The 26,865-nt window shown below is 32.2% G+C and overlaps 2 protein-coding genes across 2 annotated transcripts; one reads left to right on the top strand and one right to left on the bottom strand.

Moving 5' to 3' along the window:
- Positions 1-154: 154 nt before the first annotated feature.
- Positions 155-14,363, bottom strand: LOC148621657 (uncharacterized). The gene is made up of 6 exons (XM_088576255.1): positions 14,181-14,363; positions 10,701-10,743; positions 9,225-9,350; positions 8,692-8,889; positions 5,928-6,060; positions 155-5,202 (listed from the first exon to the last, which is right to left on the bottom strand). The coding sequence occupies exons 1-6, from the start codon at positions 14,252-14,254 to the stop codon at positions 4,337-4,339; spliced, it is 1,440 nt and encodes a 479-aa protein (XP_088432381.1). The 5' UTR covers positions 14,255-14,363; the 3' UTR covers positions 155-4,336.
- Positions 14,364-14,411: 48 nt separating this feature from the next.
- Positions 14,412-24,566, top strand: LOC148621658 (F-box only protein 22-like). Its single transcript, XM_088576256.1, has 5 exons — positions 14,412-14,545; positions 20,454-20,586; positions 22,405-22,600; positions 22,881-23,211; positions 24,132-24,566. The coding sequence occupies exons 1-5, from the start codon at positions 14,445-14,447 to the stop codon at positions 24,547-24,549; spliced, it is 1,179 nt and encodes a 392-aa protein (XP_088432382.1). The 5' UTR covers positions 14,412-14,444; the 3' UTR covers positions 24,550-24,566.
- Positions 24,567-26,865: the final 2,299 nt, after the last annotated feature.

Consider the following 26,865-nt stretch of genomic DNA (forward strand, 5'->3'; position numbering starts at 1 on the left):
AAGACATACTTCATTAATATAATTATTTAGTTTGGTAAATTTCTACCATTAGATATAAAAAAAAATACATTCAAATTGTGACATTTTTGTGATTATTAGGCCCTCAATTGGTGATTGCTAAGGCGTGGTTGTTGCTATGGTAACGGTGAAAACATTTTTCTTTTTTTTTTCATTTTATTCATTGTTTTCCTTATATATCCAACTGATTTAAAGTCAATTTGGATAAAATATCTGACATCAATAAATCACTATCAGTGAAAATTGCATGATTCTTAGGCGGACTGCTACTTAAATAAACGAGCTGTTCTTGTCACAAAAGCTTGCTGAGTTTCAATATTCAATTTGACTATCCTGGTTGCAGGAACCACTTTAAGGCAGTTAGACATTTATATGTTACTCAAAAGCTGTATAAAATGTTAGCACTGATCAGTGAGTCATTGATACTGGCAGACTGACACAAAAGGGGTGAATTTGAAATACAAAATAACAACTTTATTAAGAATGAGTGAAACAAAATTTTAACAATAACATAGTTTAAAGTCATCTCAAACAATGCCCTACAATGGCCAATTACATTACACTGATACATAATACAGTGTTATTAAATGGGTATTTTCATATCAATCCTGTGTTAAGTCTTAGAACAGTCGTATTGGGTTGAGGTCACATGTATTGGACCGAGGAGCAGCGTAGGGCCAAAACAGGTGATCTAAACCCAGTAATAAAGGTGTCATAAAATACACACTTTACGACACCTTTATTAACTAATGTGTTTAAATACTGTTTCTAATATGACGTCTTCATATCGTCAAACAGTATATGTCGGTACAACCCCACCTTTAGCACCTGCGCACTGTCTCTTTTCTTTCACTGTCGCTTCGAGACAAAACACTCATTTAAAAACTTTACGCCGAGCTAATTTAAATAGTATGCAGTCTTCTTCATTTTGAAAAATGCTCACACTTGGATGTAAGAGTCTTCTGTGCACCTATACAAAACATACATTGAAATCTGTCTAAACCAAAACCTGAGTAAACAGAAAAACCTGTCTAAACCAGACACTTTTTGGAGTCCCTTCATATCAGTTTTAAGGTAGATTATACCTTATATTTTTAGTATATAGATTTTCCTAATTTTTCTGAAAGATGAATATAAAAAATACAGGTCAACAAACTTAATATTGAGATAATTGAGCCTAAATTGAGATTTTTTTACATTTTATATAGATTTTGTAGGAAATTTTCACTGTTTCGTAAACTATTTAAAAAATTGGTAGATACAATTTCCTAAAAGTTTGAATAAAGACCACTTACCTGACATTCTTTCATATTTCAAAAAAAAGATTTTCTTTAAAAAAAAAACCCCTAAAATTTCAGTTAATTTCCCACCAATAATACCCCCCCTTGAAAGAGGCTTATGGACATTAACGTTTGTAATTTTACCACTTATAGTATTACCCCATAAATTCCTTTTAGGTAATATAAAAAACGTTTTTTTACATCATTTCAAACACTATTTACTCATTAAAAATACATAATTCTGTTGACTTTGCAAAATAACAGAAAAGAATTCTCAGTGTAATGTAATATATTTGTAGGTATGATCTATTTTAAGTTATTTTGAATCTGGGTTAAATAAACACCTATCTAAACTGAACAGTTGTAAAAGGATTTGACAGGTTTCACTGTATTTGTTTTATTGAATAACTTGAAAGTGTTTTGTGGAACTTAGTGTTGCTGAACTGTATTAAATATACCTCACAAACCATTCTCATTCAATTTAAAATTACAAATCCAGAATTGCAAAAAATAAAGGAGATTGAGTTCTTTAAAAATTTGTTGAAAAAGATCATTAAACAATACGATGTCAGATTATTCTCATTTGTTTGCAACATACATAGGTAAGATTATTTTTTGCCAAAAGTTTCATTTACTTCAGCATTGAAAATGATAGCATTTGAATCAAGCTGTAAAATTTCATGAAAGTCAACAGATTGCTATAAATAAAAGATCCATGAATGGTAGAAAAAATGCCACATTAAATAAATGCTTATAAGAATATATTCTAATAATGAAATAAAAGTACAGTGTCAGGGGCCTGATCCTGATATTTAAGACAGTGTGTTCTAGAAAGAAAGGAGGTTCCATTCTAAACAAAAAGAAAGGAATTTAGGGTTGGACCCCTTCCCCCTAGGATCAGCCATTGTATTATTATATTAAGACTGTTGTGACCACAACAAAAAAAGCAACAAAAAAATATTCTTAAATACTCAGCATGACGTCATAACTACAATCTCATCTGAAAACCATAACTGAGAGAAAAACACTTCAAAGTAAATCTAATGCAATATGCATGATGAATTGACCAGAACTGTATAGTAAAAATATAAGCTAAATAAGTTCTTCATAGAAAACTTAAGTTGCAGCATTTAAAAATAAAGGGAAATGAAATACATCTTATTTCTCCTTTGGTTTGATGATGATGATGATGCATTCTTTTGTTTATTAGATAATAAGGTATAATTATGTGATAGAAATACAAACTTAAACCATGAATAAAACCACTTGGGTTCATTACAATGTAAAGATGGACAATCTGATAGAAGAATCAAGCACACAAGGAATGGAAAGATGAATGACAACAAACAAGAGACCACTCAAGGCTACTTCTTAAGATAAACAAAAATATTAATAGCTTTTTAAGATGCATGATATATTAATTTTACACAGCATCATTTACACAAGGCATTGATTGTCTGGTTCATATAATGACGTGTTTTTAAAAATTCAATGATATTCATTTGATGAATATTTCAAGGAAAAAAATATATTCCAACAACAAACAAGTCGTGTTTCTAAAACAATACAGGCACAAGCATTGATAAGAATCAGGCAGAGACAGTTAAGATTATGCATATTACAGTGCATGTGATTATGATATTCATGGGATAGAGTTGGTGTTCCGTTTTACCTAATGAAGTTGGATAGTAAGTTTAATTCTCTATCTTCATTGTGCAGTTAACTACAAAAAGCATTTCATTAGGTCATTTAATCAAGGAAAGACCTACTCCATCCCCTGATCATCATCATGGTGTGTTTTATAAAACATAATTTAACAATATAATTTTAGATCACTCCAAATTAATCAATTATTGTTTCGACCTTTTAACACAGAAAAAAAATTGATTTTTAACTACAGGTATACTATTAAATATGAAATTTGGCAAAAAAGTAAATGTATATTTCCTGTTACCCTGCCTACCCTATTTTTTGTGCCTACCTTAAACATTTTATGGCTATTTTAGCACAAACACCTTAAATTCTAGATTGTTTCCATATTAACTCCATGAAAATTGTTTTTGAAAAATAACATTTCCTACCTACCTACTCTATTTTTTTCTTGCTGGTAGAAGGAAACAAGACTAATATTTTTTTATCCTAATCTCCACTTTTTGATACATATCTATCTCAAAATTAAAAAGTGCCTATAAGCATCTTTCATTGATTTCTCATGAATTTGATACTACTTATCAATTAGAATGTTCTAAAGCAAAAAACAAGTACTTACTATTTAAGGAATTAAGTATAAGTGTTTGTAAGAATCAGGCAAAATGGGAAAAAAATCAGAAACATGCATGTCAAAACCCCACCAATCTGACAATGTAATATCATTCATGGATACTTTCTCTATTTGGAAAGACCATTATTTGATCTCTGTATCACTGGCTTTGCAAAGAAATTTTTCAATAGAATGTTAGAAAAATGAGGTTTTTGACAGAGTTATCTTCCCTTGAAATGTTCATTTTCAGTGCATTTCAGTGAAATTGTAACTCAATGGTCAAGCATGATATGGAAAATCTTGTCCATATTCCTAGATTCTGATGGTGTAAATAGTCAAATTACATTATCAGAATGATGGGTTTTTTCATATCATGTTTCACCTACTGCCTGATTCTTACAGAGACTAACACTTAAAAGAAAAACCCAACAGCTTTGGAATGGTCTAAGAATCACTGATTAACAGATTTAAAGTGGTCTTAAATCTTTTTAGCTTTTTTTATCATATTATATGAAATATAATTTTGGCAAGAATATAGTGAAATTTGTATGAAAGCAACCCTTTGCCATTAACCAAAGTTTTGCTACAATTTTGGCAATATTGAAAAACTGCTATAAGAGTATGCCACTAAAGAACTGGTTGAAACACTGAAAAATGTTGAAAAATCTTACACACCAAAAATAACTGAAAAAAAGGTTGGTTAGAACATAAAAAATAAATTAGGTTTTCCATGATATGTACTTGTAACAGAATGAATAGAACTCAGCCTGTTTCTCAGTTATGCCAACAAAGCATCAATTTCGTTCGTGGGTGTGGATCCTTGAGAGGATGACTGAGTAAGGAAAAAGTGTTTTCTTCCTTTTGCTTTTCTAGTTTTTGATGAACTAACATCATCACCACCAAATGCTTCATATGGTACAGGAGTCCTTATTGAGGAGTCATTTTCTTTCCGTAGCCTCTGAGTGAAGGAGGTCTTTTTCTTCAGTTTAGTTGTTTTAGCAATAGTATCCATGTCATAGTCAATAGAAACACAGTCATCTTCAGACTCCTGCAACTTTGAGCTACTCTTTGATGCTCTTGATGCAGCACGTTTATACTGATTTTCTAGTGGAGCACTTTTTATCTTGTCACGACTAGAAAGTGGAGTGTCAGATTCCCAAGAATCATCAGAGTCTTCTAAGGGAGATAAAACATTTTTCTTGGTGTTTGTTTTGGAAAGAGTTCTTCCCCCTTTTCCAGCTGATCCAATCCCTGAGTCTCGACTAGCACCAGAGAAACCTCTATCATCTTCTGCAGAGAACATATTCAGATCTTCTTCAGAACCATTCTCCTGTAAGTTTGAATTTGGAAACATGTTTTCCGATAATTTTCTCATAGCAGTTCTCTCCTGTTTTACATGTTCATTCTCAGAAAACCTTTTCTTTGTTTTTGAGATTTGGTCAAGAGATATTCCATTCACTTTCAATAATTCATCTCTATCCTCCAGCTGTGATTCCAGTTCTTGAATTCTATTTTGTTGGTCTGAAATCTGATTGGACAGCTCTAGCACAACCTTCATTTGATTACTGTTGCCATGGATACTGGTGCTAAGATAGTCTGTTTCCATGTACACTTGGTTTTTTCCCTCTTTGTTATCAACTTTTTCTATAAATAAGAAAAAAAATTGTAATAAGACAAAATAGTCAGAATAACAACACTGGATAAACTTCTATATTCCCATCAACAGCTTTCATGGTTTAGGGAGAAACATCAGTTGGTAAATTCTTTAATTCATAGATTGAATAAGTCTATCATACCAATGAATGGTAAATTTCCTTTTCATTAGGAAACAAATTTTTTGGTTTTCTAAACCAACGAAAACCACAAAAATTTGATATTCATAGTTAGCTCTATGTAATTTATTTAGTCAGGTTGCTTTCATCAGCTAACACACATTAATCTGCTTTAAACATTTAAGTATAAAGCAGGGTAAAATAAAATGGTCATTTGCATTTTTTATTAAAATGTATGAAATAATCTACTGTCAAACTCATTATAGACAATGTGATTGTAAATTGTTTTTCATTAGCTCATGTAAAAAATAGTTGTTAGAAACTTTTAATATACATATTAATAAAAAAAATGCTAACCTAAAAAAATTATGCTGGAATTTTTCAGATAATAAATAGAGGTGAACATGATAAGTTTAAAAACTGTAAAACATGAGATTTTTCAAGATTTAAAGTGTGAGAATCTCTGCCAGTATTGACAAATGATTAACACTGGGCTAAGATGGATTGATGTGATAGCATTTCAAACAAATGTGTCCATTAAAAGATGCATATTTTACAATTATTTCAAAAACTTCTAATGACTGATTACAAAATTACCATTAAGACTCTGGTTTTCTTCTGTCAGACGATTTATTTCATCCCGTAATTCAAACAACTGTATTGATGTTTCTTGTTTGGCTTCATTTACTTGAGATGTCAGCAACTTAATCCTTTTTTTGTATCGAATTTTCTAAAATTAGAAGTGACTTATTACAGTAACTAAAGTCTGTGGCAGTATTGCTGTTCTTTCTTTGGCATCTGCAACAGATTGAAATGGATGACTAATCTACCTTAGTAGAAAATAGATGTTACATTATATTTGTGATGTTTGTTGAAAAGGCTTTAAGGAAGCCTTTTGAACTTAAAGAAGTGCTGGTGTACCTGAAATCAATAAGACATTAATAGCATTAAATAGGAATAATTGTACTATGAAAGTGTTTGAAATGTTCTTGCCAACACCTTCATAACATGTATTTTATTTCTATGAAGCAAACAAACGGACACTTTTGAGTAATTGATTCCATACTATTCACAGCTATGAATTAATGGAGTAATGTACCACCTTAGGAATGATTTTCAGGAAGAACCATAACTGAATGTGAAAATGTACCTGTACATTTAAAATTCATAATTAAAAATAAGCAAAATTTAAAGTATCAGGTACAGTTCCATATAAAAATCAAACACATATATAAGGCCAAAGGGTGGGTGGCACATGATGTTTTCTAAATGGTAATTTAAATTGCTCATTTAAATGTTCATATTTTAAAAAGGATTGAAATAATAGCAAACAACGATCTGATGTACCACTAACTTCATCTTTATAACTAATTTAATTTTTAGTGGTTTGTTTGTGCCCCGTGCAGGTCCGGGTGTCAAAAGAATAGGCCTGCAGCAGCGCTAAGCTTGTTGTAAAAGGTGACTTAATAGTGCTCAGAACCTTTGCCAGGGGCTAGGGCACTGTGCCCACAGAGCAACTGGGTTGTGTTCCCCAGGTGGTGGAATAGGGCACCCCTGGCGTGTTAAATGCTGGGGTTGTCAGGCTATAATATGGAAAACCTGACAGCAAACCATAGTGGTGCACCTTGTTGGGAAAAATGCCACATTCCTGGCATGTTAAAGAACCCTACTGTGGTATTCGATAGAAGTAGGAACCTTTGCACTCCACCACAGGAGGCTAAATTGCCCAAACCCTACCCACCTCCCTCTGTTTTCAGTAGCAATCAAAATTTTTCGACCCCATTATCCTTGTGCCCCATTCCATTTTTCAATTCATCATCATTTCATGTTCATTTTATCACCCATTTCATGTTCATCATCTGAATGTAGCTGAAATATTGCTGCTTGGGTATTAAACCCCAACAATCAATCAATCAATCAATCAGTAATTTATTTGTTAATATCTTTGAATTATCTCCATTTAGTCTAGCGGTTCCTTTTGTAATAATTAACTTTTTAGTGGATTATTTGTAAATATCTTTGAATTATCTCCCTTTAGTTTAGTGGTTCCTTTTGTAATAAATAACTTTTTTAGTGGATTATTTGTAAATATCTTTGAATAATCTCCCTTTGGTCTAGTGGTTCCTTTAGTAATAATTTATTGTAGCAAAAAGGTACTAAGATAATTTTTAGTACAACAAGTCAAACTAAGCAAAACTATGCAATAATTAATGTGTGTCTTTCAAAGGCTTTGTCCCTACAACAAAAAACTCGTCACAAATTATTTATCTTTCACAAGTTATCTCCCATACTCATTGGGGATTCTAAGTAAAACATCTCTGAAGTAAAAGTGCCAATAAAAAATCAACCCCAAAAAAATTGAGAAAAATAAAACAAAATAAAACAAAAGCACACAATAATAAGGTATAAAGTGCTATCATGTGCCACAGAATTTTTCATCTTATTAAGGAATGACTGTTATTTTTTCTTTGGTCTTTGAGGAAATAACCTCAATCATGTGGTGCACACTAAAAACCAATGAAGCATGTTATTTTCAAGTGTGCACCATGGGCATTGAGTTTATTTCAAATAGACAGAAAAAATATAACAGTAATTCCTTATAATTTAATTTTAGTATCAAAATTTAAAGAGTAAATCAGCAAAAAAGGCTGATGAGTCATCATGACGTCACAGTCACAAAACAAATTTGATCTATGAGATGATGAACAAAATATCTTATCCAATCAGAAAGCATGTTTCATCTGAAATCAAATTAATATAGAATGGTACTCAACTGATTCTTGAAAAATCGTACCAGAAGGCTATATCTATTCAATTTTGTTTAGAATACTTCCATGATGATCATCATTAATTCAATAATCAAGCAATGCAAATAATTTTTCTTAATTGTTCTTCCAAATTTTTAAAATATTGACAATGGTTGATCAAATTCAATGAAACATGTTTTTTTTTTTATCTCTCTTTATCATCATGGTGTCCCAGTTGTTGTTTTTGTTATACAAAGAATGTTATTTCACAATATTAAATACCAAAAGTATAAAAGGAAGGATAAAAATAAAATTGTATAAACAACTAGGTTGAATTTTGTAAAGAATTGAAACAGAATATATGAAACAACCTTGCTTAAAAGTGTGTTTACACTGTTGAAGATCTCTCGGTTATCTCTGAAAGTATTTATCATTTTATATTTAGATTATACCCTAGTGCATTTGTTACATTTCACCATATCTTTCCTTTTTTAATAGATTTTGGAAGTTTACACTTATAAGCTCTGAAGACTGTAGCACAACCCAGAGATAGCTATTTATATATTGAAGATATTCCTCTGCAATAACAAGACTATAATGTTAATATACTTTACCAGTTTTTGCATTTCTTTTTGAATCTGTTCTTTTTCATTGGTAACTTGAGATATAATTTGATCTTTAGCCTTCAATGTTTCTTCAGGGTTGTCTGTATGGCTGTCTATTCGGTTTTGGGCTTGGATATTGAAGATTTGTTCTTCTAACATCTGTATCCTGTCTTGTAGGTCAAGATTGTTGCTCTCACTTTCGCCAAGCTGTAAATAAAAAACAGTTTAAATTGCATTTAACTGTAAATGCATGAAATGTATGTAATTTTTTTTATTGAACAATATAACCCTGAAAGTTATTTTCTATATTAAAAATGAACACCACTTTTTCACTACAACATTAAAGATCAACAAAAACAGGATTTTTTCCAATAGAATGATACCAGTAGGTACTATATTATTAATCTTTTTTTATAAAGTATAACATGCCACTGAATTACAAAATTACATTGCACTGCATTAGAATTATAATTATAATTATGGAACAGGGATGTGATTTTTAATCATTATCTCGGAAGAAGAGTTTTTATGGAATACCCTACCTCCTTTTTAAGTTGAGAAATCAAGTCATCTCTTTCAGTCTTTTCAGTTATAAATTTGGTTTCTGGTGTACTTCTTCCTTTTCCTCCATCATTCTTTCCGCTGGTACTACTAATCGATTGTCTAATCTGCAATTTGGAATGGCCATGGTTATTTGCTGAACTTAAACCCTTGTTTCATGAACAATACAATGAAATGTATCTATATGTACATGTATGTGTTTTTGCAAAAAAAAAGGAAAGTAGGAAGAGTTTAAAGCCCTTATTTTTAAAACTGTGATCAGAAAAACAGGGAGTTCACTGTCAGCCCTTGTTAAATCATATAAATCTAGAGATTAACAGCAAGATCCCAACACAGTCCATACTCCCCTGAGCTAATAGCATCTTATGAATATCGCCAAGTGCAAAAAGTACACGTAGTACAAAGTTGTGTAAAAAGTACATGTATTACAAAGAAACCTGAACATCTAAGATCCCTGTATCTGACACTTTTTGTAAATCTTCATTGGTTGTCAATCTTGGTCTTTTAATACAAACTGTCTCCATCCAGTTTAAGTAACAGTCTCCTTAGGAACAGCATAATCATGAGAGTATAAGTATGATTGATTGATTTATTCCATTTCGTCCATGGGTGGACATAGGGCGACTAAGAGAGTATAAGTATACCACCCTCTAAATTATTTTAACAGAAATTGCAACTTCATAAGAAAATATGCAACATATGTTTAGGTTCACTATTGTCCTTCATTAACATTTATCATTTGTACCGTAGTAATATGACTGACACTTTTATACCAGTATATTTAATAAAGATTAATTAATGATGGTCATGTTTCAAATAAAAAATATATTCCAACAGGAATGTGTATTAGTTTACAGTTCTAACCAGGATGTCGCATTAAGTTAACATTATGGTTGCCATAATAAATATGTGACTTACACTACATGTGATGCAAATCTACTCATATTTGTTTGTTTGGTTTTTTTTTTTGCAATTTATATTGATTGATTATGGTTAAACAGCCTATGGCAGATGTTTTATGCATTTCAGGTCTAGAATAATTTACCAATCAAACAGACCCTAGTATGAACTAGTCCAAGATGCTGAGCCAGATTTTTATTATGCTAGCTTATGGAAGCAACAGCCTGCAGGTAGGCATGCCATCCTACTTGGACACATTATTCTGACCCAGATTTTAATTATGCTAGCTTATGGAAGCAACAGCCTGCAGGTAGGCATGCCATCCTACTTGGACACATTATTCTGACTCTGAGCCAACTGGTCTGCACCCTTAAATACTGCATGCTTGCAGGAGAAGCAGTGACTACCAATTCTTTAGTGTGACTCGGCAGGGGATCAAACCCATGACCACCTCCACCAGTGGAGAGCATACTACCCCAATGCCACCGAGACAGTATTTATAAAATAAAAAAAAAATATAGAGATATATTTTTTAGAGGATAATTACAATAATTTACCTGAAAATTACTGGATTCACTAGCTACACTTCTATTTAGTGGCCTGAAAGTAATAAACAATTTGAAAATGAAAAATAAAGTTACATTACCTTTAAGTGCTTGGTTAGTAGACGTCATGAAATTGGCAGTAATATCATGGATTTCATAAAAAATTGCTTTTTTTAAATTTAATTGTTAATTATTTGATGTTAGTATATATGTTTTCTATTATGACATACATAATCATACCTTGAAACTTTTTGTTAAATTACTACTGCTTTCATTTGTATTATGAAGAAAAATGGACTTTTACCATGAATTTTTTCAAGACTTTAGGTATGGTTCTTTTTCTTATAAGACTAATTCCCTGCCCTGGATGTATATCCATCATGAAAAAGTTCTATTGTTTCAAATCAAAATGTATTTTATCACCCTCTCACTTAAAGAAAGAAAAGTTGTTTATGCCTTGATCATGTCTAATTTAAATGATGTCCCTCCATTGCTCCTGTGCAAATCTTTAATGTATAAGGCTCTACCGCATGCTAACAGAAAAGAAAACTTGAAAAAAGCAAGGTCTATTTCAGTGATATTGTTTGCCTTAAATAACTTCCAAAATAAGGCTGTTTCCTTTAACACACAACAAAAAATAATTAAAAACAAGAACTATCTTTAAAAAAGATGCAAATTCTCAGTTTGTTAATGCCCAAAACTGATTAAGATTTTATTTGGTGAACTGTGTGATCACTGTGCTATGTTTTGTATTTCAAATATTTCATTGGTTAACAATTAAACTATTTCCAATTAGTCAATATAAAAAAAGAATAACATGATTGGAAATATTGTAGACACCAATGCCCCCAATGGAGCCTTAAATTTCATGGTTGCTATCACATTTGTCCATTGAAATACGATGTTGTAAGCTACATCGGTTAGGTTGCCATGGTTAAGCATCATGAATGTCATGTGATGTCAAAGCGAACTAAACAACAAACTGTGTTGGGAAAAAAATAGCTGACGCATATTCTTCTTTTGTTAATACCCAAATCTGATTAAGACTATGTGATCAATGTGCTTTGTTTCATATTTCAATTATTCATTAGTTCAATAAAAAATATTTCAAAGTATTCAATATATAAAAGTGACTGAAATATTGCAGACACTGATTCCCCCCAATGGAGCCTTAAATTACCTGGTTGCTATCACATTTGTCCAATGATATATATATATATAAATAAAAAAGACTGAAAAATTAACCCAAGTATGATAGAGCATTTCCCGAAAAGTATTCAAATATCTGGTATGATGCATATATTCCAAATTATATTGACTAATTGTTTATATTTTATATGGCTTGTTATCCTCTGTAAGATGAATGGTTTTAACTACAAATAGGTTTTTTAACTTAATCTAAATTTCCCAATTAAAAAAGATAATGCATATTTTCCTTATTAAAAGAGAACAGGGTAGTAGCCATCAATATCACTGTATTTACATTGTAGACTGAATCTAAATGGGTTGGTCAAAAAGTTCTAGAGAAATATGATAAAAATTTATTCTGCATCAAGAGGCAACCATATAAAATTTTCTGCAATTACCCAAGTATGATGAATGGTTTTCAAAGGGTCCTCATATAAATCTAAATGCTTTCAAATCATGCTAACTCACTAAGGGTTATGTCCAATAAAGAGAAAAAAAACCATCCATGATAGATGAAGGTCATATGTCATGTTGGAAACAGATATTCTTTAACAATCAATCTGTCAGTTGTATATTCAATGGGAAATGTACATTTGTATTATCTGCAGAAATGTCTGGTGATGACCATAGAATTTTTAAAGCAGTAAATGAATTCTATGAACCAGGGTTTTAATCTAAAATTTTGGCTTGGAAGAGCCCAAAGGTAAATTTTGGTAGCCACTGTGTATAGTTCTTAACAATGACAGTAAAAACTTTAATAGCCCACGACAAATTTTAGGGGCCATACGCTTATCAAATTACATATAAATCCCTGACAAAACCCAATATGCATGTCTCCCAAAGTCCAGGTCACAGTATTTCACTGTCAGTCCAATGTGGAGTACACAAAAAGAACAAGGAGAATTTAGAAAGGGGAGATCATGAACAGACCAGATACTGCAAAAGTACCATTGTTCGTGGGGTACCAGTTTTCATGGTTTTCATGGGTAAGCCAAACCATGAAATTAGGTTCCCAATGAAAAGGAGAATCCCATTGATGTGTATACTGAAAACCTCAAAACCACGAATTCAAGAATCTGCAAACATATGTTTCTTCCCTAATCCACGAAAATTAGTATCCACGAATTAAAGTACATGTACTTTGCCAGTATTCACCATCAGGCAAGTCATTGAACAGAAATACTGGTAAGTGGAACTCTTCTGTCTACATAAATTTCATTTACTTCAAGAAGGCATTCAACAGTGTTAACATCCAGCACTATGGAAAATCCTCAGCCACTGTGGCATTCCTGACAAGCTAATAACTGTCATCAGAATGTTATATGTTGACTTAAGAGCCAAAGTTATATGTGGAACGACTTTAACAGAGGACTTCAAATTACACTCTGGAGTCAAGCAGGGATGTTGTCTATCTCCTTTACTTTTCACTCTCTGCAATGATTAGATCATGAAGGAAACCATCAGCTACAAAATGAGAGGTATCACCTGGACATTAACTGAGTTGCTTGAAGACCTGTTATATGGTGCAGAATCAATGAAGACAACAACCTCCATCTTAAACCAGATTGCTGTGTTTCAGACTGGATGTCTCTGCAGAATTTTGTGTATCTTTTGGCCACAAACCATATCAAATGCTGAACTTTACAAGAGGATGGAAACCACACCTCTATCCAAAGTCATCAAAAGAAAAGAAATGGAAATGGATGGGGGTGTACCTAGATACCATCCAAAGGGTTGTGATGAGAAGGACACCTCCAGGGAAGAGAAAAAATGGGCCAGATCAATAGAAACATGGTGAAGATCCACAGAGAAGGAGTTAAGAAACAAAAGCTGGACATAGGGGCAAGTCTAACATTGGTCTCAAGACAGGCAACATTGGAAGACTGGTGACGGCCTTATAATATGCCTTATGTACCGATTGATTTGAGTGAATTTTTCATCTTTTTTTCTACTACATGATCATATATAAATTGACATTTGTTTTCTTTGCTTATTCATTTATTTACAGGCCAAACGTGAAAAAACTGTGATAATAGTTGGGCTGCATATTATTAGTTGAAGCATGCCTGTGACCCCATTAGGGACACTCGCAGGGTCAGGGACTTTATCCATGCCAGAGCCAACCATGGAAATAAAATAAACTTCCATTATTTCTAGGAAAACATGTGCGTTATGATATAATAATTCACTTGTTAGAGTAGTTGGAATGTTCCCGTGAATGTGATTGTGAAGTTGTGAAATAAGGTACCCCTTGATTGGAATGTTAATGGTTTGAACAATAAATTTAATTTGCAGTTTTCATACCTAGAGTCAACTGAGTTACATGAATCATTTTGAAATGAATGTACTTGACTGGATCTACTTGATCCTGATCCCATTTTTTTCCTATGGAATTTCACATGGGGGTCGCCATTTGTAAACAATGTCTTAGTAACTCTCACATCTTCGGTGCGCTTGGAATTTGATTTTTCACTCTTCTGCGGCGGAGGTGAAAATAGTGTGCTATGTAAAAACAAAACTTCAGTAATTTTATCTGAAAAAAAAAAAGAAATAGTTTGTATTTTAACGATGACAGAATGTCACTCATCAAACGTTTTTGAACACGTTCCTTTAGTTTTGAAGGATATAATGGAGTACCTCCCTTGCAAATCACTAAACGCATGTGCAAGGTAAAACCGATGATATAGTGTATTGTAAATTGATAATTACACTTTCATTTTTGATTACTGTTTGTGATATGACAATACATTCTTTTCCTGTTGGCGAAAATTTTAGTAACGAAGAAAGACGCGACATAATTTTTCTGTCAGATATATCTTTCAATCTTTAAAGAAAACGTTATTATTAATATTAATAGCGATAGTTGCATGTATTTTTTTTTTAAATTTAAGCATGATCCCGATTTTTTTTTTCTATCACCTGCATCCCGCCTTTTATTTTACACAACAGTTCATCTTGGATATTTTAACCATACAACAGCATCCTGCCTTTTTTTAAATTTGATAATAGCCCCAATAAAATTAAAAATCAAAATTCTAATCCAGCTATCATAAAAGAGCAAGTTATTTGTCAGTTCTTTTCCAAACTATTTTTCATTCCTATGTTTGAATTTTTGTTCTGTTTTCTTTTATCTGATGGGATGGTTAGACATAAGTTGATCAGAGACTTGAATCTCCCCTTATGTCATAAATTGCCTAATGAAAGCTTGCATCTCCTCATTTCTGCATCCCCTTCTAAAATCTATGGATCCTGCTCATACCTGCCAACTTAAACGATTTTGAGCATGTCTCCCACAAACACAATGTTTTCATGTAAAATTTGACCCAAAACCTGATAGTCAAAATTACCTGAAAACTCTGAAATCCAACCCCAAAATTCATGTTTCAATCTCATTTTTTAATTAGAAGAGTCATAAATTTGACAAAAGGTGTTAATTGCTGTCTAAACAGGCAAGGGTATGTTTTATGACAGGTATAAATAATCTCTGAGGAGCAATTAGCTGATCAGGGTTTGACAATTAGAAAATGAATCCCAATTGGATCTACCACTATTTTATGAATATCCAATCATTTTCTAAAGATTAATTTCTACTCCACAATAAATTTGACAAAACTGTCATTTTAAAAGGTCTCAAATTTGTAGAACCATGTATGTAAACAAATTTTAAAGCTGCATTAGCTGCCAAATTTGCTCAGTTTTGAATCTACTGGATTTCGCTGATAAAATGAAATAGGTTTGTAGTAATGCAATTGAAGCAATAAAAGTCAATAATACCTACAGAATATCGTGAATACAACACTTTTTTAATCAAAGAAGATCAATAGCGCTTATCTAATTATTTTTTCGCCATTACTTCCGAAGATTGCCGACAGGACCTGGTTTAAAAATACTTTAACCTTGGTAAAAAAAAATGAAAATAATGAATGCACAGGTAAGCATGTGTCTTGTTTACATTTCATTTCATCTATTTCTTTATTAGTTTTCAAATAAATAATGACAATTACTGACTATATTTGTGCTACATTTTATCACAATACGTAAAGTACAAAAGGACCTGTGCATTATATTTGAATTTTTGCCTTTTATGGTTTGATTCCGATGGTCTTCCTTGCAATTGATTACCACTTTCGCTTTGCAGTCAAATTTTTTTTTAAAAATGCGACCCTTACAGCACATGCATGGATTAAGATCACCAGAGGTCACATGCATACAAATTTATCTAGTTGAAAAAAGCTTCCTGAACTGTATTACTTCAAGTTTACAACATGAATGCCTGACAAGAATAGTAAGGAGGTCATATGTGCTCTATGTATTTTCAAATAGAAGAAATGAAATTGAATTGAAATAAAAATTTTCTCATTTATTTTCTTTTTGGAATTTGATAAAATTTCAATTAGGTTGTGAGGAATCCAACACAAAAAAGGGGGGGCTTACAAACTTCAATCTATTGTAGTGCATGCGCACATTGATCAACTGAAAGAGGTCCTTTAATGCTATAGTGATTGTCCCATTCGTACATTACTAAAGTAAAACCCATGCAGTTTACATAATATGTCCCAAAAATGTCGGTTCACACGTTAAAACCTGTAAAAAACCCCATGGGGATTTTCAAAAATTGGCAGGTATGATCCTGATACATGTATTTATGCTGAGTAATCTTTTAATGAAGCCATAGTTTTCCACTGAAAGGTGTTATTCTTGCAATGATGAAAGATTCTTAAATGCTGTACTTTTAGTAAGACTTCAGAACTTAAAATGTATTGCTACATGCATCTATTGATTGAATAAACATAACAGTAAACACATTTTATTGCATTGCTCTTGTGAAAAAAAAAATATTAGAAAGCTTTAATGATAGCAATCAACATCATTACCTTTACTCTTGGACCAAAGAGACCTGATTTCATGAGTGAGATACTGGTTTATAAAATTGCAATTTTGCTTTTTTTTAATTAACAAAGCAAGGCCATACACTAATAAGTCATACATGACCATGAACAGTTAATGTTTTAAAATAATTCAAATGACACAAACAAAATTTTATTGATATTGTGCTTTAAACCAAGCCTTATGTCGTATATATGTGAATTTTAAGTTTTCAGTAGTCCCCTTTTCCCATTATTGAACCCATCATTGAACATGATTTTTGAGTGAATTGTTTGTTTAAAGGATTTTACACTATATGATTATAGCATTGTTCTTTTTTTTCGTATTGGACCTGTATATTGTCTGAAGACAGTTGTATTGGTAGAGGATAGCTGTCCTAGGCAGAGGCAAGGCATATTCCACATACAAGTATTCAAAGCCCAATTCAGCTTGTCTGAGGACATAATATAGGGCCAATGTGAAATAAACACATTCTATAACATCTTTGTTATCCAGTTGTATAGAAAAGAGAACCTGTAAATTCTGTAGGAATGTCACTTTTTTTCAGCTCACCTTGCTAAAGGCAATGTGAGCTATTGCCATCACTTGGCATCAGTCGTTGTGAACAATTTCCTCTGACACTACTTGACCAATTAGAACCAAACATAGTATGAGTGTTCCTTGGGGTATCCTGCACTGAACTTGAGTGGGTATTTTTGATCCGTTGAAAAACATGGCTGCTGTTACTAAAAATAGAACATAAGGGCCAGACAGAAGTTTTTCAATATATACAATGTATCTACAAAACTGTTAGGTTTAGCAAAATTCTGACCAGGTAAAAGTGTTCAGCATGATGAGATCTATTTGTGGTCGAATTTTTGTTTTAATGATCTGTTAAGCTATGTTGGAGTTATTTCCTTTTTCACTATTTTTTTGCTCTTTTTGATAATTTTTCTTTCAAAAATCTTCTCCCCTGACATTACTTGACCAATTGAAACCAAACTTAGTATGAATGTTCCTTAGGAAATTCTTCATAAAACTGTTGTGGGGATTTTTGATTTCTTGAAAGGCTTGGCTGTTGTCACTAAAAATGGAACGTAGGTGTCAGACAGAAGTTTTTGCATATATATCCAAAACTGTTACGTTTAACCAATTTCTTAAAAGTGTTCGGCATGATGAGATCTATTTGTGGTCAAATTTTCGTTAATCTGTTTAGCCATGTTGGAGTTATTACCCTTTTTCAATGTTTTTGCCCCATTTCAAAAGTTATTTCTTTCAAAAATTTTCTCCTCTAAAACTATCTGACCAGTTAGAACCAAACTTAGTATGAAAATTCCTTCAGGTTTTCAGCAAAGATCTAATGTGGTGATTTTTGATCTGTTGAAAAAAACATGGCCATGGTTACTAAAAAAAGAACAATGGGGTCAGAAGTTTTTCTCACACTTCTCCAAAACTGCCAAGTTTAGCCAAATTCTTTCAGTTGCAGAAATGACCCTTATTATAAGGTCTACAATAGTCAGCAAGGGATCAAAGTTGTCAGATGACTCATTGTTAGAGTTATTGCCCTTGAAAGACAAAAAATGATGTTTTTAGCAGTTTTAAGCCAATATCTCTAAAAACTATTATATATAGAAAGTACTTTTCAATTGATGAAATGATGATAAGTCCTACCAAAGTCTTCCTTGAGTCAAAATTGTCAGACAACTCCTTGTTAGAGTTGTTACTTATGAAAAGGAAATATTTAACCAGATGAGAGATTCAGGCTCCTGGGAGCCTCTTGTTTTGGGTTGCACTTGTTGGGTGGGCAGGGAAAATATTAGGGTATAGAGGAATAGAATTCCAACCTTTTATATTGTAGGAGTAGATATTTGGTAGAAAACTTCAGTAACGGGTCCCATATTGTGGAATGCAATTTCAGGTCTGTTGCACTTCTACACTGTACATCCTATAAACTGACTGTATTTTTTCCAGTCGAATGGAAAATGTTTTGTAACACTTTTCTTAATTTCTTTCAACCAATTTAAAAGCATCACCAAAAAAAAAAAATGATTGAATAAGTTCACACTATAAACAGTACTTTATGGCAACCCAATCATTTCTGTCTTTGACCCATTTTTAGCTCACCTGGCCAAAGGCCACGTGAGCTATTGCCATCACTTGGCATCCGTCATCGTCTTTGACGTCTGTCATCATTGTCGTTAACTATTTTTCAAAACTTTTCTTCTCTGGCACTACTTGACCAATTATAACCAAACTTCTTATGAATGTTCCTTGGGGTATCCTGCATAGAACTGATGTGGGGATTTTTGATCTGTCGAAAAACATGGCCGCCATAACTAAAAATAGAACATAGGGGTCAGACAGTAGTTTTTCGCATATATATCTCCAAAATCATTGGATTTAGCTAAATTCTGACAAGGTGAAATTGTTCAGCATGATGAGATCTATCTGCTGTCAAATTATCGTTTTCATCTCTTCAGCCATGTTGGAGTTATTGTCCTTTTTCAACATTTTTTTGCTATTTTTTGATGTTATTTCTTTCAAAAATCTTCCTCTCCGACAGTATTCGACCAATTGGAACTGAACTTGGTATAAATGTTTCTTGGGGTATTTTGCATAGAATTGATGTGGGGATTTTTGATCTGTTGAAAAACATGGCCACTGTTACTAAAAATAGAACATAGGAGTCAGACAGTAGTTTTTTGCATCTATCTCCAAAATCGTTAGGTTAAGCCATATTCTGACTGGGTAAAAGTGTCCAGCATGATAAGATATATCTGTGGTCAAATTTTAGTTTTAATCTATGAAGCCATGTTGGAGTTATTGCCCTTTTTCAGTGTTTTTTTGCTATTTTTGATATTATTTCTTTCAAAAATCTCCTCTGACACTACTTGACCAATTGGAACCAAATTTGGTATGAATGTTCCTTGGGGTATCCTGCATAGAGCTGAGGTGGGGATTTTTGATGGGTTGAAAAACATAGCTGCTGTTACTAAAACTAGTACAAATGGGTCAGACGGTAGTTTTCGCATATATTTCCAAAACCGTTAGGTTTAGGCAAACTGTTTCAATTGCTGAAATGATCCTTATCATAAGGCCTTCAAAAGCCTTGAGGGATCAAAGTTGTCAGATGACTCCTTGCAAGAGTAACTGCCCTTGAAAGATGAAAAATGATTTATTTTTTTTTAGTTTTCAGCCAATATCTTGAAAATTATAATAGAAAGAAAGAAACTTTCAATTGCTGAAATGATCCTTAACATAAGTCCTACCAAAGTCTTCTTGAGTCAAAATTGTTGGACAACTCCTTGTTAAAGTTATTGCCCTTGAATGACAAACTTTAACCAAGTGAGCGATTCAAATGATTATCAGAATGAAATTTTTTTCACAGAATATGTAGTTTTAAAATGAGAGCAACAGTTACTTGAAGGGAAAAATCCATATCGAAGCTAGCTGTTTTGGGCCTGTTATTCCATATTTTTATCGTCTTACGCCTGTTTTATCTTGATTTATACAATTATTGATTTCTATTAGACCTTTTCGTTAAGTATTGTACAGACAATTGTATACATGACTGGTTAATAATTTATTTTATGTGTACACATGTACATGTAGAATTTAGGATAAATCATTTCTTACTCATGGGATAGGGGTCAGATTTATTTACAGGTCATTGAACTCAGATTTAAAGATTTTTATGATTTTATCTTTTAGGGTTTGTAAGAAATGGAATGAATGTGCCCAAAGAGAAAAGAAGAATCGTAAAAAACTGGAATGGTTGTTGTTAGATTGTGAAGAAGATGATGACATATCTGAAAAAGTCAATGTCTTAAGAAAACAAATGGAGGTACTGTAATAGAAATGTATTAACAGATTTAATACCTACCTGTAATATGAATTGAAAAAGTTTTGAAACTGTTTCGAAAATACTGTTTTATTCAAACAAATCAAAACGCCCATGGTGTTGAAACTCAGAAGTTGTGAGATAATTATAGGAATTTTAAAAAACTTTATAATCTACTGATTGCAATTTGTTCTTTCTGTATTTCAAAAATATTAATTATTTACAAGAGTATCAGCGCTTTCACTACTACTAGAACTACACATCCACACAATACTGATGATTCAAAATTTCAAATTAAATTTCGTTTTCTTTTCTTTTCTTTTTTTGTTTCATTTCATTTTGTTCTTATTTTTTTATCAATGTGCAATCTTGACAACCTATTTTTAGTTTTAAACATAGCCAATAATGTGGAATCCATATATGGATATCAAAGGCATTAAGAAAATGTAGTTGAAACTTCTGTATATGTTTATGAATTTTTCTTTGACAATCAATCATGTAAAATGTAATTTCAATCCTATACTGTCAAAACTGGCAATATATTTATATGAAATAATCAATTTGAATCATTTTAATATTCATCCTCCAGATCTCTTTCGTAGTGGAAGTACTTTTAAGGCGGTTATCAGCGGGAAGTCCTTTTGATTGACATCAGATGGTTTTAATACTCAGAAGTCACATGACTTTCAAGTAAAAATTGGTGTAGGGTTTCAAAATTTTCCAGCAAAAAAAATTCTGTTTGCAATTTATCTAAGTGTGACTTAAATAAGGTATTATAAGGGCATTAATGGAACTTAAAGTGATACCCCATTATTGTGAAAAAAAGGGATGGCTAAATGTTCAAAATGGTCTAATTCAAAAACTACATTTTGGATTTTGCTAAACAATGAACAACAGTTGAAACAGGATTCTCAATTTAAACACTAGGTGTTATTTCATACATAAAATGAAGTTGCTACATATACCCCTCAAAGTAAAGGAAGTTGAAATTGGACAGCACAACTAAAATCGCATATAACATATCCCCAATCTGTTTAAAACCACACACCAAATTTGAAATCAATCAAACCAAAATATTTTCTCGACAAGTCCATACAGTGATAAATGGCAATGTCGTATAAAATAGGAAGTTGATATCGGACAACAATGACCAGAATAATGGAATGACTTACAAGTTGATTCCACTATACCATACACTCATTGAGTAGTGGTATGATTTGAATTGTTAATATATTATTAAAAAAAAATGTATTGACACTAAAAAATCACTTTCCATTTTCTTCTAATTCTTTTGGAGTTGCTTCCCTTTATTCAGATTGTAATTTATACCACCTTGAATACTATGTTCATATTAGTACAAGTAAACCTGTCAAGTCTCACGCTTTTAGCGTGAGAATCCTGCTTTCAAGCGCACATTCTTGCTCTCACTATATTTGCTGTAATGCTAATTTTTCACGATTTTTTTCTCCCAGAAATAAAAAAATTGATGTTTTTCCCTGTTGAAACTAATCAAAGGATGTTCTGGCATGTTCCAAATGTTATTTCTCAACTCGTACTTACTATTTTATAACAAAAAACACCTTCAAAAAGTATCAAGGAGCAAGACAGTCACAAAAAAAACCACATGAAAATAATTTGAAAAACGAAAAAATCTTTAGCTTCTGGGGTGCACTGCCCCCAAGCCCCCCCCATCTCATTCCAAGGGTCTAAAGAACCTTGACAGCTCTGTTACATGTAACTAAAGAATATTATCTGATTATTGATTTAGACAGGGTTACAACCTAGCTATTTGTAATTCTTTATTTAAATTTTAAATTATAGCAATTTCACAGCCAACCTGAACATTTGCTGATGTTTTGTTCTACAAGTTTATATGAACAGAGAATAAAAGTATCATCTCATGTTATGCGATATCCCAGAACAGCAAAATGTGAGGCAACAGAAATTGGCAGTTACCTTACTAAAGTTCTACCAAATAGCTCAACATTTATTGCAGTGTCAGCTGATGGAGTTGTTGGTAAAACACTCTAAGTTTTCCTACTTTTTTTTTTTTTATTTAATTAACAGATACATTGTAAGCTATATTGGCAGACATATCTGACTTACAAAGCACTTTCTGAATGGTATTCCTTTTTTACTTTGAAAGAAATATTTTTGTTGGGTACCAATTTTCATGGTTTTCATGGTTTCGGTCAAACCACAAATTTAAACTCTCAATGAAAGGTAATATTTTAGATTTGGATGTAAACAAAGGATGTTTATTTAGTTGATACTTACAATCGTTTTCTATATGTTAGGGTCAGATCAGAAAACCAAAAGCACTAAAGAAATGGAGGATAGAGCTGCTCTTTCAGTATTATCCATTCCTAAAATAGAGGGATTGGATATCTACACATTCTTCGTGGATGTTTATCCTGATCATATGCTTACGGAAGAAACTGGAGAAGTCTTTGATCTGCATGAAATCAGCACAGTTCCAGAGAAAAAAGACGTCAAGGCACTGTTGTTGTTTTGTGATGAACCATATTGTCCTCATGAAATTGGATACAAGTTTTTAGACCACTATCCAAACTGTGTAATGGCAGGAGGATATGTGGATAACTTGATTGCCCCTAAGTTCACTTGCATGTATGTAATATTATTTATCAACGCTGTGACAAGAAACTTACATGTACCGCGCATTTTATATCTAGATTATATTTTTGGCTGACACATTGTTGTATTATGTAGAAGCTGTGTGTGTGCAGTTCATGAATTTTACTGATCATTGTAATCCTCTTTAAAGTTGATCATTATACTAGTGCTTTGAATGTTTGACATTGATAGTCCTGCATTTATAAAATAATTATAGTATTAAAATTAGCTCATACCCTTTATAAAGGATTCACTTTTGTTACGCTCAGGTGGCTCGATTGAAACCCAGTAGCGAAACACATTTTGGCTTGTATCTTTGTCATTTAGTGGCTCAGTGGATGACAGGAATGAATGAACAAGTATGGGGACCTCCTTAAATGATACACCTTTGGTTTAAATCATAATGATGAAATGATATGACCATATGATTTCTGCAGGTTAGCAATTCAGGCCCTTAGGAGTTTAGTTTTTCAAGTGGTGTGAAGTATCTTACCGGTATTTGATGCCTGCTTTTTAGTTTTTAGTTTATGTGGAAGTACCGGTAATGATTTCATTTTGATGTGAAATATTTTGCAGTGATGATTCTTGCACTTTTTATATGTTTTTAGGTTTTGTAAATGGTTTACTTCATGTATTTCCTTCATAGTAATATCTTGATAATTCTACAATTAAGGATAAATTTCAGTAAGATTTGATCATTTTTGACAGAGTTATGCCCCTTTCTAGTTTTTATTTTTGCTGATAAGGAAGAATGTTTATCAAAGCTTTGAAATTTTTTTCATACTATTTAGATGATTGAAAAAATACAGAGTACAAATAAAGTTAAAAGCAAATTCTCTGGCATGAGCTATATCTCATGCATTGTGGGCCTTGAGTCTAGATTAGGTGTAAATGTATTTCATTTTATATTTCAGAGAAAAGGAAAGAAAGGCTTCTTTGATGAGTGTTGCCTTTTGTGGACCAAATGTTCATGTAGCTTCAGTTGTTTTACATGAGGAGATAGATACCCCTGAAGGAGTAGAAAAAGTGATTAAAAAACTGAAGGATTGTAATCTTCCTGAGGGGAAAAGTTTTGCTTTTATGTTTGCATGTATTGGCCGTGGACATGCTCATTTTCATGGGTCTACAAATGTTGAATCAAGTGTATTCAAAAGGTACTTTCCGAACACCCCTTTGTTTGGATTCTTTGGAAATGGAGAAATTGGTTTTGATTACCTTTACAAATATGGAGAGAATCAGTGTTCACAAAAAGAAAAATCATCAACCTCTAAGCCACCGCCAAAACTATATCATGCATACACAACCATAATATGCTTGATATCCATAACATAATAAAAATCAAATACTAATATTTGTTATAAGTAATTTTTGATACAACTGCATTTTTTGGTGGTCATATCATGGCATGGTGCCGTCATCTAGCTGTAGACACTCAGTTTTTGTGCAGTATCTTGTATATGGGTTGGTTCATCATTATGATTTGTGCTGCAATTGTGAACTATCTGTCTGTCATAAAGTTTGTCAGTGCATCTTCTCTAAAACTGCTCTACAGAATTTTATGAAACTTGGTAGATTTAGTCACATCAATATGTGGGAGTTATCCCCTTTGAAAAAAAAATCCCAATATATTTCCATACTACTGGAGTATCCAATCTACTAAACAGACTTTAATGAAACTTGGTATAATATGGTAGTGTTCTTGAAATCAGGACAGGCTTTCGTGTAGTACATGTAGGAGAATTTTGCAGGTATTACTGGTATTTAGAGGTCGTGCCAGAATGCTGAACTTAATTTTATATAAAGTTTGTAGATTTTAGCAAAGACCTTCAAAAATTTACTGTTAAAACATATTATAAGTGAGTTGAACTATCCCGAAGATTTCTGAGATTACAGCAAGATATTTCTTTATGTAAAAAAAAAGTGTTTTGTAATATATCAACATTCAGATAACTCTATTTTCAATACATTACATTGTAATGTTTTAGAACCAAAGTAATAGATAAAATGCAAATGAATAATCATTATTTCATAAAAAAAGGTCAACAAGTAAACCCTTTTAAATCATAAAAAAAACACAAAAATATATTGAATTGCCAGATAAAATACCACAATAGAAAAACACAGGATAATCAAATAAAAAGAACAAGACATAGCCCCCACAGGCATGTTGAACCCTGTACATTTGGGGACTAATGTTGACATACAATTCATATTGGACGCAATTTTTATGGTGGATAGTCTAAGCACTTATGACACACAATTTGCTGCCATTTCTAAAACACAATAGCAGAATATGACTGCATATTTACTGTTCAATTTTGTCTGACACAATATTTTTTTCCACTTGACCCAAGTCCTGATGTCTGACATTTCTTTGTTACGTAATTTTCAAATTTCTAAAATATGCCTAAGTTCCAACAGTCATCATTTCTACAATTTTTCTTGAAACATAAATTCCTTACAATATGCACTTCCCAATATGGTATTTTAACATCCTATTGTTTTATACCGTCCATTTTGGATATAAGCGTTTTTTCTGAAAAAAAATCAAAGAACCCCATTCCTATAAAGTTAAATGGTACATCCCCAATTTAGTCTTGTAAAATGTACAGAAATAAAGAAGCTTTGATAAACTGAAAATTTATACAATTTACCTAAAATATATATTCTTCATTTTAATTTATGTATACCACAGAAATACATGTTATAACTTCACAATTTTTTTCTATATATGCCAACTAGACTATTTGTTTTTCTGATCTCATACCATATATTTTAATCAAAACTCATGTGTTGTCGGCAACTCTTCCTAAACATCTTGCAGGATTACAAATGAATAATTTAGTGTTATGTATTTGTCAGTCTAAGAATCGGGCAAAATGTGCATTAAGTGTGGCACTAATCGGACTACTCAGCCATTATCATTACACAAAAAAATAACCTCGGATGCAGAAAGGAGAATTTCTTCTTAAAAAATTTGCCAGAATTGTAGTCATATGAGACTCAAAGTAGTTCTATCCACCAGGTGGCGCTAAAAATGGTTAGATATCACTAGAAATAATAAACAATAACTCTGTCAAGAAATTTGGCCCAAAGCGAAGAGCTAGGAAAAAAAGTAATGGTAAAAATTTGAACCGGTAAAACTACAATTTTAGAATCATATGGGTCAAATTCCCGACAGATTCTCCTGTCTAGTGCCTCAGAATTTTTTCTTCTGTGTAACAAGAAAGGCTGAGAAGTTCCAATTGGTGCCTCCAAGGTTTTTCATCTGAGTAACTAGAAAGGCTGAGGAGTTATGATTGGCATGGCACATAAAAAAATAGATTTTATTGCATTAACCACGTATTAATACCTGATAACCTCCACAAATAACCATCAAACTGTTTGTCTTTTTAAGATATCAATAGGTTGAATTTAGTTGAAATGCATTATGGGAAGATGCAGTAAAAATTTCTTGTATTTTTTCTTTACACATGCACTTATAAAATATCTGTCGCAGATGCTTAAGGAAAATTAATTTAAATAGCTTTTCAGTTGTTTTCTACATGTATTGAATATATTTGAGGTAAAAAGACCAAATTGAGAATCATGATGTGCCACCCAGTGCCAGATTCTTACTGAGAGTGGTACTTTTAAATAGATTAAAGA

This window comes from Perna viridis, chromosome 3 (genome assembly GCF_037379345.1).
Source record: "Perna viridis isolate PV_CMFRI_1.1 ecotype Kerala chromosome 3, ASM3737934v1, whole genome shotgun sequence".
NCBI classification, from domain to species: Eukaryota; Metazoa; Mollusca; class Bivalvia; order Mytilida; family Mytilidae; genus Perna; species Perna viridis.